General features: G+C 32.8%; 3 protein-coding genes across 4 annotated transcripts; 1 reads left to right on the forward strand and 2 right to left on the reverse strand.

Moving 5' to 3' along the window:
• The first annotated feature begins 242 nt into the window (after window positions 1-242).
• Window positions 243-7,198, forward strand: LOC114411712 (potassium channel AKT1-like). Its single transcript, XM_028375372.1, has 11 exons — window positions 243-545; window positions 1,589-1,954; window positions 2,043-2,100; window positions 2,192-2,509; window positions 2,593-2,838; window positions 2,944-3,042; window positions 3,185-3,217; window positions 3,304-3,489; window positions 4,021-4,215; window positions 4,317-4,392; window positions 6,087-7,198. Exons 1-11 carry the CDS (start codon window positions 382-384, stop codon window positions 7,025-7,027), a joined length of 2,682 nt encoding a protein of 893 aa, XP_028231173.1. The 5' UTR covers window positions 243-381; the 3' UTR covers window positions 7,028-7,198.
• Window positions 7,199-8,054: 856 nt separating this feature from the next.
• LOC114411713 lies at window positions 8,055-12,673 on the reverse strand. 2 transcript variants are annotated; one of them, XM_028375374.1, is made up of 7 exons: window positions 12,445-12,673; window positions 12,116-12,317; window positions 11,082-11,167; window positions 10,848-10,994; window positions 9,458-9,581; window positions 8,530-8,816; window positions 8,055-8,401 (listed from the first exon to the last, which is right to left on the reverse strand). In XM_028375374.1, the coding sequence occupies exons 2-7, from the start codon at window positions 12,306-12,308 to the stop codon at window positions 8,309-8,311; spliced, it is 930 nt and encodes a 309-aa protein (XP_028231175.1). In that variant the 5' UTR covers window positions 12,309-12,317; window positions 12,445-12,673; the 3' UTR covers window positions 8,055-8,308. The 2 variants fall into 2 exon arrangements, with proteins under 2 accessions (XP_028231175.1, XP_028231176.1); XM_028375375.1 differs by having other exon boundaries at window positions 12,116-12,352; window positions 12,445-12,644.
• Window positions 12,674-14,551: 1,878 nt separating this feature from the next.
• LOC114411714 (EG45-like domain containing protein) lies at window positions 14,552-15,737 on the reverse strand. Its single transcript, XM_028375376.1, has 3 exons — window positions 15,584-15,737; window positions 15,160-15,460; window positions 14,552-15,007 (listed from the first exon to the last, which is right to left on the reverse strand). The coding sequence occupies exons 1-3, from the start codon at window positions 15,729-15,731 to the stop codon at window positions 15,001-15,003; spliced, it is 456 nt and encodes a 151-aa protein (XP_028231177.1). The 5' UTR covers window positions 15,732-15,737; the 3' UTR covers window positions 14,552-15,000.
• Between the last annotated feature and the right edge of the window lie 2,132 nt (window positions 15,738-17,869).

The following is a 17,869-nucleotide window of genomic DNA, read 5'->3' on the forward strand; positions in this document are numbered from 1 at the left end:
AAGGTAAGAAATTTTTATTTTTTTCTAAACAATCAAAAGATTTTTATTAAAACACATGAAATTTTATTGTTTATAATTTATTTTTTTATTTTATTATAATTTCACAATAAATACTTGGTTATTTTAATTTCTTGTGATCTCGCTCCTTAACAAGACTAAAATGATAAAGAAAACAAAACGAAACCATGAAGCGGGGGCGCCTACGGATTTGCGTTGGACTGGTGTATATATAAAGGACACGAGACTCTTTGGTTCGTTGAGAAAAAAAAGAAGAAAAAAACACGTTCAGAACCGCTTCATCAATAACATGCCGACCGAAACTCTGTAGTAAGAGGACATTTTCTGCATCAGACACACACATAGATAGAAAATAAAACAAAAATGTTGGTGTCCATGTCCGTGTGCGGCCAAGATGAGATTGAGTTGTCAAGAGATGGCAGCCACTACAGTCTCTCAACTGGAATACTACCTTCCCTTGGAGCCAAAAGTAACCGCAGACTCAAGCTCAAACCCTTCATTATATCTCCCTATGACCGCCGTTATAGGTTCCTTACTTTCTTCTCTGTTGTCGAGCTTGTAGCAAATATGTCAATATTTCTCATTTTCTTAGTCTTATTTGCTGCTATTGCTTTGATTCTGACGGATACTTACTTGCTGCTGTTTCTTTGTTTCTCACGGAAGGAACCTTGTTTTTGTTGTTGTTGTTGTTGGTTGTTATGTTACACTTTTTTTTTTCATTAGATGCTATTATCTTAATTTTATTCTATTATCGTATCCTGCTTTTTTGAAAGTATTTTAGCCGTTCGTTCCTTGCTCAATGCCGACTAATGAGGATTGATAATCCTTTTTCAATCTCGTGTCCTCCTCACAGTTCAGGAATTTTGCTAAATGCTAATGTTTGGCTGTTTTTTGTTTTGACGAGTTTCCGTGTTTTTTTTTTTATTCCTTGCCGGTTTCTCCACTGTTCACAAACCAGATTGAACAGCTCTGGATCTCTTCTTTTCCTTGTGATCCCTGCTGATTTACTAAAATAGCACAACCACCCCCCCTTTCACTCTCTTTTACGTTTTATCATTTTTTAATGATAGTTTCATTGCTTAGTTTCTCTGAAAAATGTTCTTCCATTGAGATCTATCCATCTCATTAAAAATCATACACCAACTGCAATAACCTTATCTCATTGGAGGTCGTTTACATAATTCGCACGCTCTGACACACGGAGTTAATCCATTAAAAAACACATAGTTACATATTTGGTTTTGGTTAACTTTGTTGGAATTGAGTTTTCAAAGGAAGAGTCACGAGCTTCCATCTGGCAGTAGTCAAACTATGAAGTTTGACTTTGTTTCCTTGGATATGAAACATCCCGAGTTTGGTGGAGACTGTGCATGCAATGGAAGAATTTGGCTTGGACTCCACTGAAAAGAAGCGTCAAAGGGATAATTCATAAATAATTCCAAATAAATGTTTTGTTATTGACTCTGTAACTACAACTTAAATTTCGTGTAAAAAAAATATACTTTCTTTTCTCTGTTTTCTAACCCAGATGAGTACTATTAAGTAATTAAAATTTGTTGGATTTTTGCAGGATATGGGAAACTTTCCTTGTTATTCTGGTGGTTTACACTGCTTGGGTTTCTCCCTTTGAATTCGGATTCCTGAAGAAACCACAAGCACCCCTTTCCATAACCGATAACATTGTCAATGGATTTTTTTTCGTGGATATAGTTCTGACCTTCTTCGTGGCTTACATTGACAAAAGCACTTATTTGATCGTGGATGACCGAAAACAGATTGCTTGGAAATATGCAAGGACTTGGTTGGCCTTTGATGTTATCTCCATCATTCCCTCAGAGCTTGTACAAAAGATATCACCTTCTCCTCTTCAATCTTATGGGCTATTCAACATGCTTAGGCTTTGGCGTCTTCGAAGAGTTAGTGCCTTGTTTTCTCGGTAATATTGACCACTTTTCCAATCAAATGATGTTTTGGATATTTTATTTTGCTTCTCATTTATGTGGCTCGTAACTGTTTTTTTATAGGCTTGAGAAGGACAAAAACTATAACTATTTTTGGGTTCGATGCGCAAAGCTCATTGCTGTATGTTTCCAAAGTTATTAATCTTTTAATAAGGAAGATGAATTTAACAAGTTGAACAATAGACTGATTGTGTGAGTGATGTTTTCTATAGGTTACCCTCTTCGCTGTTCATTGTGCTGCATGTTTCTATTATCTTATTGCTGCACGTTATCATGATCCCAAAAAGACATGGATTGGTGCAACCATGGATAATTTCCTTGAACGCAGCTTGTGGTCAAGATACGTGACATCTATTTATTGGTCCATTACTACCTTAACAACTGTTGGTTATGGAGATTTGCATCCTGTGAATTCAAGGGAGATGATCTTTGACATTTTCTATATGCTCTTTAATCTGGGGTTAACTGCGTATCTGATTGGTAATATGACCAACTTGGTTGTCCATGGCACAAGTCGAACCAGAAAATTTGTAAGTATTAGGATGTAGTCCCAGTTAGTGATTTTAAGTGAAGGAACATGTAAAACTTATATATGGCTTTACTCAATTCTCAGAGGGATACCATACAAGCTGCCTCAAATTTTGCCCAAAGGAACCAATTGCCGCATCGGTTGCAAGACCAAATGCTTGCACACTTGTGTTTGAAGTATAGAACCGACTCAGAAGGGTTGCAGCAGCAAGAGACACTTGATTCTCTTCCTAAAGCCATCAGATCGAGCATTTCACATTATCTTTTCTATTCTCTGATTGACAAGGTCTACTTGTTTCATGGAGTTTCAAATGACTTGCTCTTTCAATTGGTAATTGCAATTTATTCTTTTTTGTCCCAGCTCGTAATTGTTAGTTAAATATCTATTTTAATCTTCAACTTGCACTGAGGGCCCTTTTTTGACTAACTATAAAAGGTGTCAGAGATGAAAGCAGAATATTTTCCACCCAAAGAAGATGTTATCTTGCAAAACGAAGCCCCCACTGACTTTTATATACTGGTCACTGGTGCCGTGGTAATTGTCCAACTTATTTATGTAAATTATGTACATGCTTTTCAAATTTTGACAATATTTGATCGTGACAGATCATGACGTTTTACTTCTTCTGAAACAATCTTACAAACTGTGGTTTCTAATGCCTTAATTGTTTTGACAGGAACTACTAGTTCTTAAAAATGGGGTTGAGCAGGCAAGTTCATTTATGAGTACATTATAAGAAAGAGTGATGGAATATACAATATGAAACTAAATCTGAATGTTGGTAACTGATTTCAGGTTGTTGGAGAGGCCAAAACTGGTGATCTTTGTGGTGAAATTGGCGTGCTTTGTTATAAGCCACAGCTTTTCACAGTTCGAACGAAGCGACTAAGTCAGTTGCTCAGGCTAAACCGTACTTCGTTCTTGAATATTGTTCAGGCCAACGTGGGAGATGGAACCATAATAATGAATAATCTCCTTCAGGTCAGCATAACATCATAACCACTCATTGAATGTTGGCAATGAAAAAATTTCACATTTTTCTGATCTAATTAGCCTTGCAAAATTATAGTACATATCCTAAGCCTTGTACATGTTTTACAAAAATATATTTTATGTTATTCTTTTAAAAGATCTTTGCCAAAACCGGCATCCTTGCTCCGTATGGTAATTGTCCTTAAGACACTCCCATAAGAAATTGGGTTCCATTCGTGCTCGTATAACCATCCAAAAGCAGATCTTTTCAAAAGTTAAATGTTTAGAGGTAATATGTGAGAATACCTTTGTATGTTTTTTGATTAATTTTTGACAACCATTCCACGGTATATAAAAAAGACCTTTGTTCACAAGTACAAAAATTTGGCCAAGTGGTTTAGCTCGTACATATATATACAAGACTTATTCAAACTTAATAGAATGTAACAAAAATATTTCTTAAAAAAAAAAGGGTTAAAAAGTACACTCAACAGAGCACTCAGTAATTTTTATGTACGTGGACTTAATTATGGTGTGCAGCATTTGAAAGAGATCAACGATCCAATCATGGAGGGAGTTTTGGTGGATATTGAGAACATGTTAGCTCGTGGTAGGATGGACCTACCAGTGAGTGTGTGCTTTGCGGCAGCAAGAGGAGATGACTTGTTGTTACATCAATTACTCAAACGGGGCATGGATCCAAATGAATCCGACAACAATCGAAGGACAGCTTTGGTGGGTGAATTAATTATAATTTTCATTTTGACCTTCTTTTTGGATACTATTTTTTGCCTCCTTCTAATTCATAGTGCTGTTTTCTGTTTTTGCAAAATCAGCATATAGCGGCATCTCAAGGAAAAGAGAACTGTGTTTCGCTTCTGTTAGATTATGGGGCGGATCCCAACATTAGAGGTAGATATTTCTTACCTCTTCATTAATTTCTATTAGTTACACTATTAGAAAAGTTATTAGATCAAACGATAAGAATTAGTATAAGATTATATACAACCAATTTGAAGGATGATGGAAGATGAAGACTTCTAGGCATGACAATTACTAGTATTCTTCTCTATTATTTTAAGTCTGCCACATTTAGACGTTAGTCCCACTGCTCGAGACTCGGTATGAATAATTATTTAAATAAAGGATTTTTTAACATTAGATGATACTAGTAGTATTAAAGAGGTATGAATGGAAAGTTTTCATCGAAAAATGAAATGTTTATTAGATTAAAAACATAAAAGTCGTTTATTTCTTTTGTTTTCCAAAACTTCCATATCTTTAGCATCAGCCTGATCTTAACAAATACATTTAATTAAATAAACAATGGCTTATATCTGATGAGGACGTTAGTCGTTACTCGTTAGTGTGTGTGTGTGATTGCTTTTCTTGTAGAAGTAACATAACTTTCCTGTATTAGGATTTCCACAAAGTGTATCTTCTTATTTAATTACCATAAAACCAATCAAGTTGTGCCTGATGAGGCCGCGATACTCTAAATTTAATATCATTGAATTTTATACAGCCATGTGCAGTTCTTTGGATTCGTTTCCAAGAAAATTATTAATTAACTAGCATCATATCTTTCGTGTAGTATTAATTAATAAACTTAAACTATTAACCCTCACATCGGCTGTCCTCATTGGATTTGTTTATTCCCGTAGCAAGACACATGGAACTAGAGAGGGAAAAAAGTCGTGGCCATGTAATAACCAATAATAGAAGATGATGTTATTCATTTGTTAAAAATAGGGCAGTGTCTCCATTATGCATAAGTCTCCTAGTTAAAAACTGAAGTCTCTAATGGTCGGCAGCCAAACTATTTAATAAACATTCTATAATAGGAAGTTGGAGAGCCATATGGTCACCAATGCAGACTTAACCATGCCGTATAACAAATTTAATTAAAAATATAATTATTTTTTGGTGTTCATGTGTACATGTTTTTGTTTTTAAAAATAAAAAGTATATAGAAGTCTCCGTCTTAGTTGGATCAAGTTCCTGGATATGAGAGAAGTTGACAACTTATTTAATATTAGTAATATACTAGTTCACATTCTCGTTCTAATACTTTATTCATCATTAAGTGAAATATCATGTTAGTGTTATTAATAAAGAGTGTCTTCAAATTATTTAAATAACTCTTTTAGGGGAGGGGGGTGTTCCATAACTTAAAAACAGAGTGGAGACCAATCTTGTCCATTTATTATATATTTTAGTCAAATTAATTTTTAGTAATTAAAATGTGTTTAAATTCTACCACAAATTTTATATTATAATAATAATAATGTTATAAGAAAAGAAAATTATTATTGATGTAAACCAAACGAATTCTACGTTGACTTTGTAACACACTCATGATGTCTGAGTCCCCCCAAAAATGACACTATAAATATCTCCATCTTATCTAGAAGTCATTGTCACATGCATATGCATGGCGTGCTTCAATGGTAAGTTGCGCTCATTTGGATGACCGTGGTTTGCAACGTGAATAAAATATTAAACCAAGAAATTGCTTTCTGTTCTCTTAAACCATATAGTATATTAAATTACTTTCTATTAGTCATACTCATAAATAAAAACTTAGTAGGTTGTTCTACGTGCAGATTTGGAAGGTAATGTGCCACTATGGGAGGCTATAGTGGAAGGACATGAGTCAATGAGCAAGCTGTTATCAGAGAATGGAGCAAACTTGCAATGCGGGGATGTGGGTCAATTTGCATGTAATGCCGTTGAACAAAACAGTCTCAACTTGCTGAAGGAAATAATGCGCTATGGAGGAGATATCACGCTTCCAAACAGCAACACAGGGACCACAGCCTTGCACGTTGCAGTCTCTGAAGGCAACGTTGAGATTGTCAAATTCCTTTTGGATCACGGGGCGAGTATTGACAAGCCAGACAAGCATGGCTGGACCCCAAGAGATCTTGCAGATCAGCAGGCACATACAGAAATCAAAGCCCTTTTTGATTCCACTGGGGAGCCTAAGGTTCAGTCTTCCTTCGCTATTCCCGAGAGGAACAGCAAGATCAGGTACCTTGGTAGGTTCACAAGTGAGCCAACCATGCCATTGCCTCTTGATGGCTCGTTTCATGAGAGCCAGAGCCAGAGCCAGAGCCAGAGCCGGCCGAGGCGTCGGAGCAACAACTACCATAACTCACTCTTTGGGATAATGTCAGCAGTACACAATGGGGAAAAGGACCTGCTTTCAGCTGTTGACATGAATAACAATGCAAGGAATGGTATGAAGAGTAGTAGTGCTAGTAGTAGTGCACTTGGTCCAACTAGAGTTATCATTAGTTGCCCTGAGAAGGGTGAGGTTGTTGGGAAGCTTGTTTTACTACCTGGAAGCTTTCAAGAGCTAGTTGAGATTGGAGCCAAGAAATTTGGTTTCTATCCTAATAAGGTTGTATGCAAAGATGGAGGTGAAATTGAAGATCTGGAGGTGATTAGGGATGGTGACCATCTTGTTTTTCTTGGTGCAAGTGGGGTGCTTGAATCCAATTGTCCAGCTCCAGCACCACTAACCAATGGTGTGCATATATAGTATGCATATAAGGAACGCTTACTATTAATTGTAATTGTTTTACTTTTTCCTGTCTCTTCTGTGTTCTCAATTGTAAATCTTTAGCCTTCTTCTCGTGGTTACTTTTATTGTAATGCGATATAATATATTTTGGCCTTGGTCTTATGGTGACCTCCCCCTATTTCTTTCTCAGACTCTACTTTTTAGTTTTCCCTTCCATTTCTTTTCGGCTCAAAAGTGTCTCCTAATTACTTGATAGGTCACTAAAACTCAAGTTCTGGACTCATCGATAAAAAAAAAAAAAATTACTGTTAGATTTTATAAAACAAAAAAGATCACACGTGTTAAAAAAAATACATATAATTGATAAAAAGATCTATTGTATAACTCTCTTATTTAAATGTATAGCTCTCTTACTTAAAGAAAAAAAAATCTTAAAATTTGATTTAGATCACACATATAATTCCACAGGTCCTGTTACTTGGCACAAAGCTTTACTGACTTGGAAGTTAGCAATTGCCAATTACTGTCAAGAGGGAAGTGTGACGCAAGGGAGTCCTCCCAGTCATAATTGAGCACATTTCTAAATTTTGTGTACGCAAGTTCATCGGGCCACGAAAGATACAGCACTGTCAGTACCATGAATTGTGTGAAAAAGCAAGAGAATTACATCAGTAATTCAGTACACTCTTTTAGCCACTAGCTATGTCCTCCCCCACCACAAAATAAAAAAGGGAATAGGCGAATCATCACAACAACATACTAAAATCATACAAGACTTGTAGATATTTTGTTTTTCGTTTCCCCATTTATTTTCCGATAACATTAATGTACAATTGCCTTGGCCCTTCACCCCAAAATCATCGGCGGATACCAAGAAGCTTTTTGACATCTATTGAGAAAAGGAGGGGAAAAATGTGCGAATATAAGTTAAGAACTGATACGATGTGGTACAAAGAATGAGAGACAGAAATTATATGTATTGATAAGGTGTTTGGAGTGATGAGGTATCCACTATTCCTTACTCATGACAATTGTGATGGATACATTAAAGGTAAATCATGGTGCATGGACAAGTATCAGCATATATTTTCATAATTTTTCCAGTCAGATTTGTAGTATACAGAATCTGGCAAGGATCCAGACTCTTTGTTTAAAAAAATAAAAGAAAACGATGATATAAACCATTTCCAAGCACTAGCAAACAAGGTTGCTGAGCACGAGACCGTAACGGTCAAATAAAGAAACAACTTGATACTCAAAATTATTCAAAAACATTTCTACAGGTGCGTGCTCCCTAATTTACAAGAGCTTAAGCATTTTCAAGCGACCTTCATGTTCTGGGTCCAACTTGGGTGGGAAATAACAGCCACCAAGATCCTCTACTATGTATTCCTGTAAACATATTTATAACAATGAATGATCAAATATAGGAAATATGAAAACCATTTCAGACAGATGATTTCATTTAGTAGAAAGATAAAACAACACGGACATTCAATATAGCACTGGGGTATTATTACCTTTGTAAGCTCCCTCTTGGTGAGGATATGGTAGTGCCTCTGCCATATTCTTTGAATGGCCATGGTGGCAGCAAGAAAACCATAAGCTATACCAAGAATTGCAAAGATGACAACAAAAACAACCACAAGGGCAAAGCATGCCTCCATTGACGCAGGAAAGCAATCCAAGATGCCCCAACCATAACAACAGTTTTGACAGCCAGCCATTCTGGGGTCATTGCTATTGAGGGAGGAGCAATGCAGTATGAGACCAAAAAACCCAATCAGTACAAAGAAGGCCAGCACTCCTGACATACAAATATAAACCATCAGAGAGAGAAATGAACAGGAAGCAGAAGCTAGAGCTTTCAAACAATTATTACCACCAAGGATTAATTAACTAAATGTTAAAATAGATCCACTGAATGAAATTTGATTAGATATTACAATCAACTGTTTAAGAAACATGCAAACAAAATAGCTCAGAGAGAACAAGTTAAAAGTAACTTTTAACCATAGTGTGCTTCCTTTCATCCCTTCTAAAAGCAAAAAACATGGATGGATTTCTACCTTTACATATTAATGTTTTTTTACTAATAGATTTGGATTCTCTCGTGTTTTTTGTTTTTTCAGTCTAATTCAAATCAAACTTAACTTGTCTTGTGTGTCTTTTTTCTCTCCAACATGACGTCTAACATGTGTGGATCCAGATTCCACTCAGATATACGTTGAACAATAATCTCTTTGAAATATTCTTCAGGATTAACATTAAATATTAAGGATGAGGCAAATATCAAAGCAGATTACATGTATCATGGATAATCTAGATAAATATGGTTCCCTAATTTCACAAAAATCTGACAGCAAAAAAAAAAAAACCCGACAAATATACAGAAGAAATTCAGCCATTGGTTAAAAGCAAATAACTTCCATAACCATAAAAGCTTACCGATGCAATAATAAAATGGAATAGGATGCCTTGACAGTATCCTATCCCAACCATCATCAAATGAGTTCCTGAAGGAACCATCTTTGTCCATGATGTATGAAAAGCCACCAATAGCTGCAATCACCTGGAAAAATCAATAAAACAGATTAGATATACTCGTAAATAAACATTACACCATATGACAATATATGCCAAACAAATAGACAGATGCATCACAAAATCAGTTTTTACAACATTTCAAATCAAATCAAAACTAAAAGTGCTAATAAAAACTAATTTACAAGGCCTAAATTATTAATATTGACACAAGCAAGGGAAAAATTGCAAGAATATGAATTGAAGACTGACAACCAGGCTGTGCAAAAAAAAAAAAGACTGACAACTGGTCCCCTAGTTAACTATGCACAAGGTTGTCAAACCGAAAGTTTATATAAACTCGTGGAGCTTCTGTACACTCAACTCGTAAACTTGTAAGAGTTTACTAATATTAAAAAAACTATTAATGACATATATGCATAACATAATACTTTAATACAACAATAATTCAACATTTCAACTGCATAATAAAACAAAGTAGCAAACCACAAAAATAAAGAGTGGTTATTAAACAAGATCAAACTACATAAATTACCAAAACAACCTAAATTCATAAAAACATAAGTTTCTAGCACGAATTTTTTTTGAAAAAAGAGTTGATTTCTTCAAATCATGTGAGCCCTAGTAATATGTTGCATTTACATTGGCTTCAAAAACAATACATGAGAAGCATAAAACACTGCCACCGTGGGGTCAATGGGGGGCAAAAACTACATTTGATTTCAAACTTGTTGGCTTGCTTCTTGACTCGAGAGTTTATGTGAGTTTATATGAGTTTATCCAGAAAAAGAGTTAGACAATGAGTTAACTTGTTTTTACCTAGAATCATAAACTCATAAGAGTCTACAAGTTTACTCAAGAGTTTGACAACAATGGCAAAGCATTTCAATATCACCACAGCAAAATTCCTAATAATTCAAGGACTAATGAAATTGAAATGCTCTCATCTTATCTCAATTGGTGTCTCCTTACCATTACTGATACCAACACAATCATAATGTCTATATCTAATTGTTCCTAGGCCAATGAAAAATAAACATTTATGGATACTATTCTGACCAAATACCAATATGAAAGCTCAATTTACTAATTCCACAGGATAAGCAGCATCTTTCTGAAAGAAGAGTACTTATAAGTTATGCCAATTTATTAATCATCATGATAACAGATGTAGGACTGAATTGGAGCTGAGGAGCTTCTAAACAAAAATAAGATCTCTTTGGGATAGCTTAATAAAAACAATGAAAACATAAGCATTACATATGAAGGATAAGGAAGGGTTAAGAAAGCTCACAGTTTGTACAGCCAAAAAAACAAGGAAAACATCCCTTGCCACAAAAAGTCTGAACTTTATTTTACGCCAAGAGTTGTCCTCAAACGATTCAACTCTAAGATGAAATTGGGCTTTGCAGGTTGTGCAGTGTGAGAAGGCAAATCCTTCCTATGAAGCACCAAATTATCATTTGATCTCAACAAGTTAATACTAGCAGTTAAAATTATGCATCAAGACCAGCATCAAAATATACACCTTTACTGAGCGCCAATGATCAAGACATGAACGATGGACAAACTGTTGGGTCCCTTTGCACATGCACGGAGATATCAATTCATCCTCTACAAAATCAAACAACAATTAGCTTTATGAAGACTACGACAACCCAAAGAATAACATCCATATTGTTGTTTGCTAACATCATGTAGCATTTATCTGATGAGTTAATGGGTTAAGTATCATGGGTACAGGAAATGCCCAAGTTTCAATTATAAAAATCTTGATCATCAGTTTATCTTTTACCAACTTTTTGCCCAACGAATAAGATCATCTGGCTTCTTCTAATCACATTATTGATTTAGTGCTGAAAATGAGAAACTTCAACATATAAAATGTTGAGTTGTCAATTAAGTTTAATCAACAAGATGTTGAAAAAATAAAGCATATGGGAATGGGAGGTAAGTGCTGCGCCATGCATGCATTAAACAGAAAATTTTAAATAAATGACAATGGTTTCCTGCTTTCCTTAGCACAGTTTATTTTAACACCAAATGTTCCCTTTCATTAACCAAAAACAATTCAAATGTTAATGATTTCAAGAATCACGTTATAAAAATACACCCTTAGAAGAACTAAATTTTCCAATCTCAGCTTCCATTGTCAGCCAAGGTGTGTTGAACAAACAATATCAAAATACAATCATCTAGTTTGACAGCAGGAAAAATAAAATGGGAATTTGGAGTGGCACAACATTGGCTTTCTATTGTTAGGAAGGAACAAAAGCACTACAAGGACCAATTTAAGACACTACAATTCTTCAAATAAGATTCACAAGGGGGAGGGAGTGAAGACCAAAACAACAGTATCTGATCACAATGTGACTAATTTCGATGCTGACAAAGATACACTGGTTCATATTTTAAGGACTCTAATTGCACTCTCCAAAACCACTACCTTATTAAGTCTTTATATAATTTTACAGGGAAATGCCCATATTTCGCAATTTAATAATTCCACCCGAAAATGAAAAAATTCGGCGCAAATTTGAAATCTTTTGCGGGAATTTTCACCTGGGTCGGAATCGCTTTCGAGGCAAATTCGACAACAGGGGAGTAATCCAGCCTCAACGTCTTCTTCCTCATTCTTGATCTCACCAGAGCTTCCCGGAGACCCATCCTCTTCCTCCTGGTTATGGAGCAAAGGGTCCGAATCACTAGGGTTTTGCATAACCGCTGGAGGCTGAAGCTGCACTTCCCCCTTCATTGATGGTTACTGTTCGATCAAGCAGGTTTAGAAAATTGAAAACCCTAACAACACAATATCGCGGAACCTTGATGATGCAATGAATTACAGTATTGAAAATGAAAAGGGTCAATTGAATTAATTTGGAATCAGGTACCTGAAATTCAGAGGGGTCCTTGGTGAATCAGTTCTTAAGAGTTAAGAATGTCGATGATAACAGTAACAATAGAAGGGCAATGCTATCCTGTTTGATAATAAACGGCAAGGTTCAAACTTCAAGGTACTGTTTTGGACTTTTTTGTGCTCGATTCTTCCATTTCACGAGGTAAACCCGAGGCTGATGGTGATAGCAAACCTACTTCTTGTCTTGACGTTTGACTTTGTGAAGAAGAAAAAAAACTTTGTAACCTAATCAAATTAGTTGGTATGAAGTTGATTTAAAAAAAAAAGAATAAACCAATTAAAATGGCTTGGTTTATTTTTTTTATGCGAAACTTAAATATAATAATGTAATGAAAATGGAGTAGTTTGCTTACAATATTATGATGTGTATTTTTTTACAATATTGTGTTGTATATATAAGCAATAATAAAATAAAACCAAAGAGAATGTTTAATTTGATTACTTCAAATGTCCAGTGTTGTCACTCTTCTTCGTGGTGATCAAACAATAATTCTTGTATATAATTTTGTGGGTTTAATATTTTTTTTTAGTTTCTAAATCTTTTTAAATTTTTCTATTTTAGTCTTTAATTAAAATTTTGATTGGTGTTAATTTTTGAATTATTTTTTATTAATATTTTTATTCTTATTGTTCAATATTATGGTTAAATGAAGATATGACATGTTATAACTAATCTAAGGTAACATCATATAACTTTTTTGGTAAAATATGTTTTTAATCTCTTTTCTTTTCAAAAAAATCATTTTGGTCTCTTAATATTTTTTTGTACTGTCTTAGTTTCCCATTTATTTCTATGAAATTCGTTTTTAGCCCTTGAATAATTGTTTAACTGATCTTAATCTACAATTATGTTAGTTGTTGTTTGATGTGACACTCTGTAATACAACTACACACAAAAAACTCCATTTTAATACCACTCAAATAAGAGAAGAGAAAAAAATCTATTTTTATTATTGTTCACTTTCTCTCTTACCAAACAACTAAAATATCATTTTATTTTTTACTCTTACTTTCCTTCTACTTTTTTTTTTCTTTGTACTTACTTTTGTGAACTGGAACCCAAGAAAATGTTAAAAAAAGTTTTTACATTAATCAATTATTTTACTTTGAGTGTGTTTGTTTCACGGACTAAAGTACATTTTCAAAAATATAAACACAAAAATGTGATGTCTCGAAACACAAATGCTACATTCCTATAATTATTACAAGCTTTGGAAATTATTATGGATATTGTATTATTCTTTGAACCAAAAGAGTTATAACTTCCATTTTTATCTTGCCTTCTTACAATTTTATTTTCACGTGTCAGAAAGAGAGATAGAAAAGTGATATGTCTAAAACACCTGTAAGTTCTATTTTTTATTTATTTTTTAAAATTTTAAAAATTATTTTCAAGAATATTAAAACTTAGTCAAACATATTTTTATATATATTCAATAAAAACATTCTTAATAACAATATTATCGGGAACGATTCATAAACACTCCATTCGTTCCACTTTATATGACTTTCTAATATATTAAGAATGTAATTAATATTTCAGATTTCAAAAAATATATTATATGTATCTTTCTAATTAATTAGACATTCTTTTTTTTTTTTACTGAACTAGATGTTTTCTTATTTATTACACAAAACCTTCTACTCTCGCCAAGAATACTCCATAAGAAAAAATATTTAATACATTATTATTTTTCTAAAACAATAATTTATATTTCCTCTGTCTCATTATAAATGTTATAATAATAGTAAATAAATAAAAAAGAATAGTAATTTTATAAAATTAATTTTATATCATTATTAATTTATTTATAAATTTTGTTGTCTATCTTTAATATTATAAAGAATATAAGTAAAAAAAGATAATTAATGATATTAAAAAATTAAAATAATAATTATTTTAAGATAATTTTTATCTCTTATACAATAATGATAAACATACGGACCATACTACGTTTTACTAAATAATAATTTATCTTAAAAGTGGTGTTTTATGAGAATCACTCTCATAATTATTTATTTCAAGAAAGGAAACGAAGTAAAGAGCAAGTAATTATAGGAAAAAAATTAAGTCTTACATCTGCTAAAAATAAAATTAAATTAAAATATATAAATAAGGTAACCCTCATTCTCTTAAACTAAAACTAGCTTATCACACAGCAATTAACATGATACTAATATTGGTCAAGAGTGATGGGCATCATGGAATACTACGATCAAAGAATCATTCAAAGCCAGACAGCATCCAGGAAATTTCCCATATGGCTTTTCCCCGAATACTTCCTTCGATTCAATTACAAACAGCCAAAATGCTGCTGGCTGTCGGAAAATTCACAAATACTAAAAAAAAATAAAGCAAAACCACCGAATTTGCACACCCACACACACTTTCACAACGTAATAACAACAATAATTGAATTAACCAACTCCACACACAAAAACAAATCATTCACCCATCAAATTGAAGATACAACTTCTGGATGATATGGAATGTAGCACCTAATTACCAGATATACATGTTGCATATTTATCATACCCTGCAACCAAAGATATATAACACCATTTTGTCAAACTATACATGAATAGAATTAATTCAACTTCCATATAAAAAAATAAATTAATTCAAAATTTTAATTAATTCCTTCACACATAAAAAAATAAAATAAAAAGGGAGCAATTTGGAATTTACTGTTGGAACTCTATGTTGATCAAGGCGGCAGATGTATTGGCTATAGTCCCGAAAGCCTTGTCGGAAAGAACCATGGTGGTGCCACCGGCGGAAGCCGGCGACACCGCCGTGGCGGCGTAATCAACAATCTTAATCTGAATGCTCTGGTCTGGAATGCACGTCCTAGGTTGCTCCGCACTTATACATCTCACTAGGTATTGCCTCCCACAGGCAGCTCCGTTGTCCCATATTCCATCTCCCGCCGCCGCAAAAAGATTGCTCGACGGAAACTGCGTGGCTTCGGTACCGTAACACCCCGATGCTATATAACAATTAATTAGTTATTATACACATATGTATATATTTACTTATTCAGTGATGACTTTATGTAACAACAAATTAATACTGCAGAGCAGGATTGATATGTAATAATATATATACTTACGTAAATATGGAGGGGAGTAGCGAGAAGCGGTGCCAACGTCAGCGTTAGAGTGGTGAAGCAGAACTATGAAAAAGATGAAGAGTGTAGCTGCTGACATGATCTTATACATGGATAAAATATGATGCATCTTGTGAGGTGTAGGAAGCATCCATATGATTCATTTATAGTTACTCTTTTTTTTTTTTTTTTTTTATTACCGTTGGTGGAAGTCGATGTTTGCTTAACAGAATTAATTTAGAATGGTCCTCTGGGACCGATGAGGACGCGGTTGCTTAACAAAATTAGACATGTTTCCTTTTTTCTTTTATAATATTTATACATGTCCTTTTTGAGGTTTTAAAAAATTATATATTTCTCTTTTTATTTTAAAAATCTACACAAATACTCAAAATACCGTCTAAATATCTAACAGTAATAAATAAGTTATGTGGTTTGATAATTTTGATTAAAAAAAGTTAAAAAATATTTTTATCCTGATAAATATGAAAATGTTTAAAATCTGTTATTATAAAAAATGTTGGATTTTTTCAATTTTTGTATATTGATTATGCATATAATCAATGTAGAAAGGTTAAAAACTAAATACATTTTACAATAACATACACATTTATTTAAATGTAATTAAACCTAATTTCAGACTAAAAAATAATATATTTAGATTTTGTGAATACAAAAACTAGATAATTTTTTTTGTAATAATGGATTTCAAATAATTTCATATCTACGAGGATGAAAAATATATATTTAGTCTTTTTTAATCAAAATTGTTAATACATGTAATTTGTTATTGTTAAATATTTAGACAATATTTAGTGAATTTGTGTAGGTTTTAAAAACAAAAAAAACATGTATAATTTCTTTAAATATCAAGAGAGACATATAATTTTCTTAAAACTCATAAAAACATGTATATGTTTTTTTTAAAAAAAAACATATGTAATTTTTCACACGAGAGACATGTATGTATAATTTACTATATATATTTATAATTTTCAAAATTGTAAAAAAATAGGGCCACCAATGGATCATGAACATGTAGGTCTGTCTCCAAATATTGTTCATAAATTGTTAACGAGTGATAACCTAGTTTTAGTTGTATGTGTCGTTGGGGACGATTTTTGCTTACCTTGTCCCTCCCCCCGAATCTCATAACCACCCCGTCCTTGAAAATCGATGGGACTAAAAATTTGCCCTTGTCCTTGCACTCAAAATACACATAAAATATCTTGTGAAAATTTATATATAAACAACAATCATAACATAAATACAATTTATATATATATATATAATAGTTTTGTGATTTAATAAGGACGGGGCAAATATCTATATTACCAAAATCGTCTCCATTCCGAATTAAAGAATCGAAGAAAATACGAACTCGATTAACTTAATTTTTCTCCGTCAAAATTAGGGCTAGTTTGGATGAATATTCACGGGTGCATGTCCTATTACCATGTCTATGTGTTGAAGATAAAATATGATTTTCTTATTGTATAATTATTTATGTTGAGAAAAAAATTGTTAAAACCCATTTTAATTTTAAGTCTATTGTATTGTTAGGGTGAATTCCGTATTGGGACAAAGGTAACACAAATGTAATAGTTGATGACTTTTCTACCACGAAACATCATACATACAGATTTAGTTAAATTTTATTTAATTATCATGTATACCTTTTAATCAGCTCATTCCTTAACCAAAATCGTGGCACGTTCATTTGAGACTGCTTACATATTTTTTTATTAACATGGACCTGGCATTCTGCGTTGATGGAGGCGCAACAACATTAATGCGACCTGTCGGGCGGCCCCATCCCACAATTTATTATATAACTAGTTAACTCAAAATTACATAGACAATATTTCATATTAAGAGTATGAAGTAAAACTTCGATTGGAATAATATTTTGTAAATATAGATGAAATTTTAGTTATTAATAAATTTTAATTTTTTTACATTAAAAATATAATTTTTTTACAGTATTAATTGATTATGAATTATTTTATATGTAGCATTTTAAAAATAAATTGACAGAAGGAATAATATAAATTTTAAAATTATTATTATTAAGTCAAGAATGTATTTTTATCCATAAAAATCAAAGAAATTTTACTAACTCACATATTATATCAATCAACTCAATTACACTTCTTTAATACAAAGTTAATAATCTTACCCTAAAATGAGAATTTATAATTAGATAATAATATAAAAAAATTTATATTATCAAGTGTAAAATGGAGGAAGACTTTTTGATACTTGAGCAATTACACCTTTTTATACTTA

The sequence above is a fragment of the Glycine soja genome, chromosome 5 (genome assembly GCF_004193775.1).
Source record: "Glycine soja cultivar W05 chromosome 5, ASM419377v2, whole genome shotgun sequence".
Lineage (NCBI taxonomy): Eukaryota > Viridiplantae > Streptophyta > Magnoliopsida > Fabales > Fabaceae > Glycine > Glycine soja.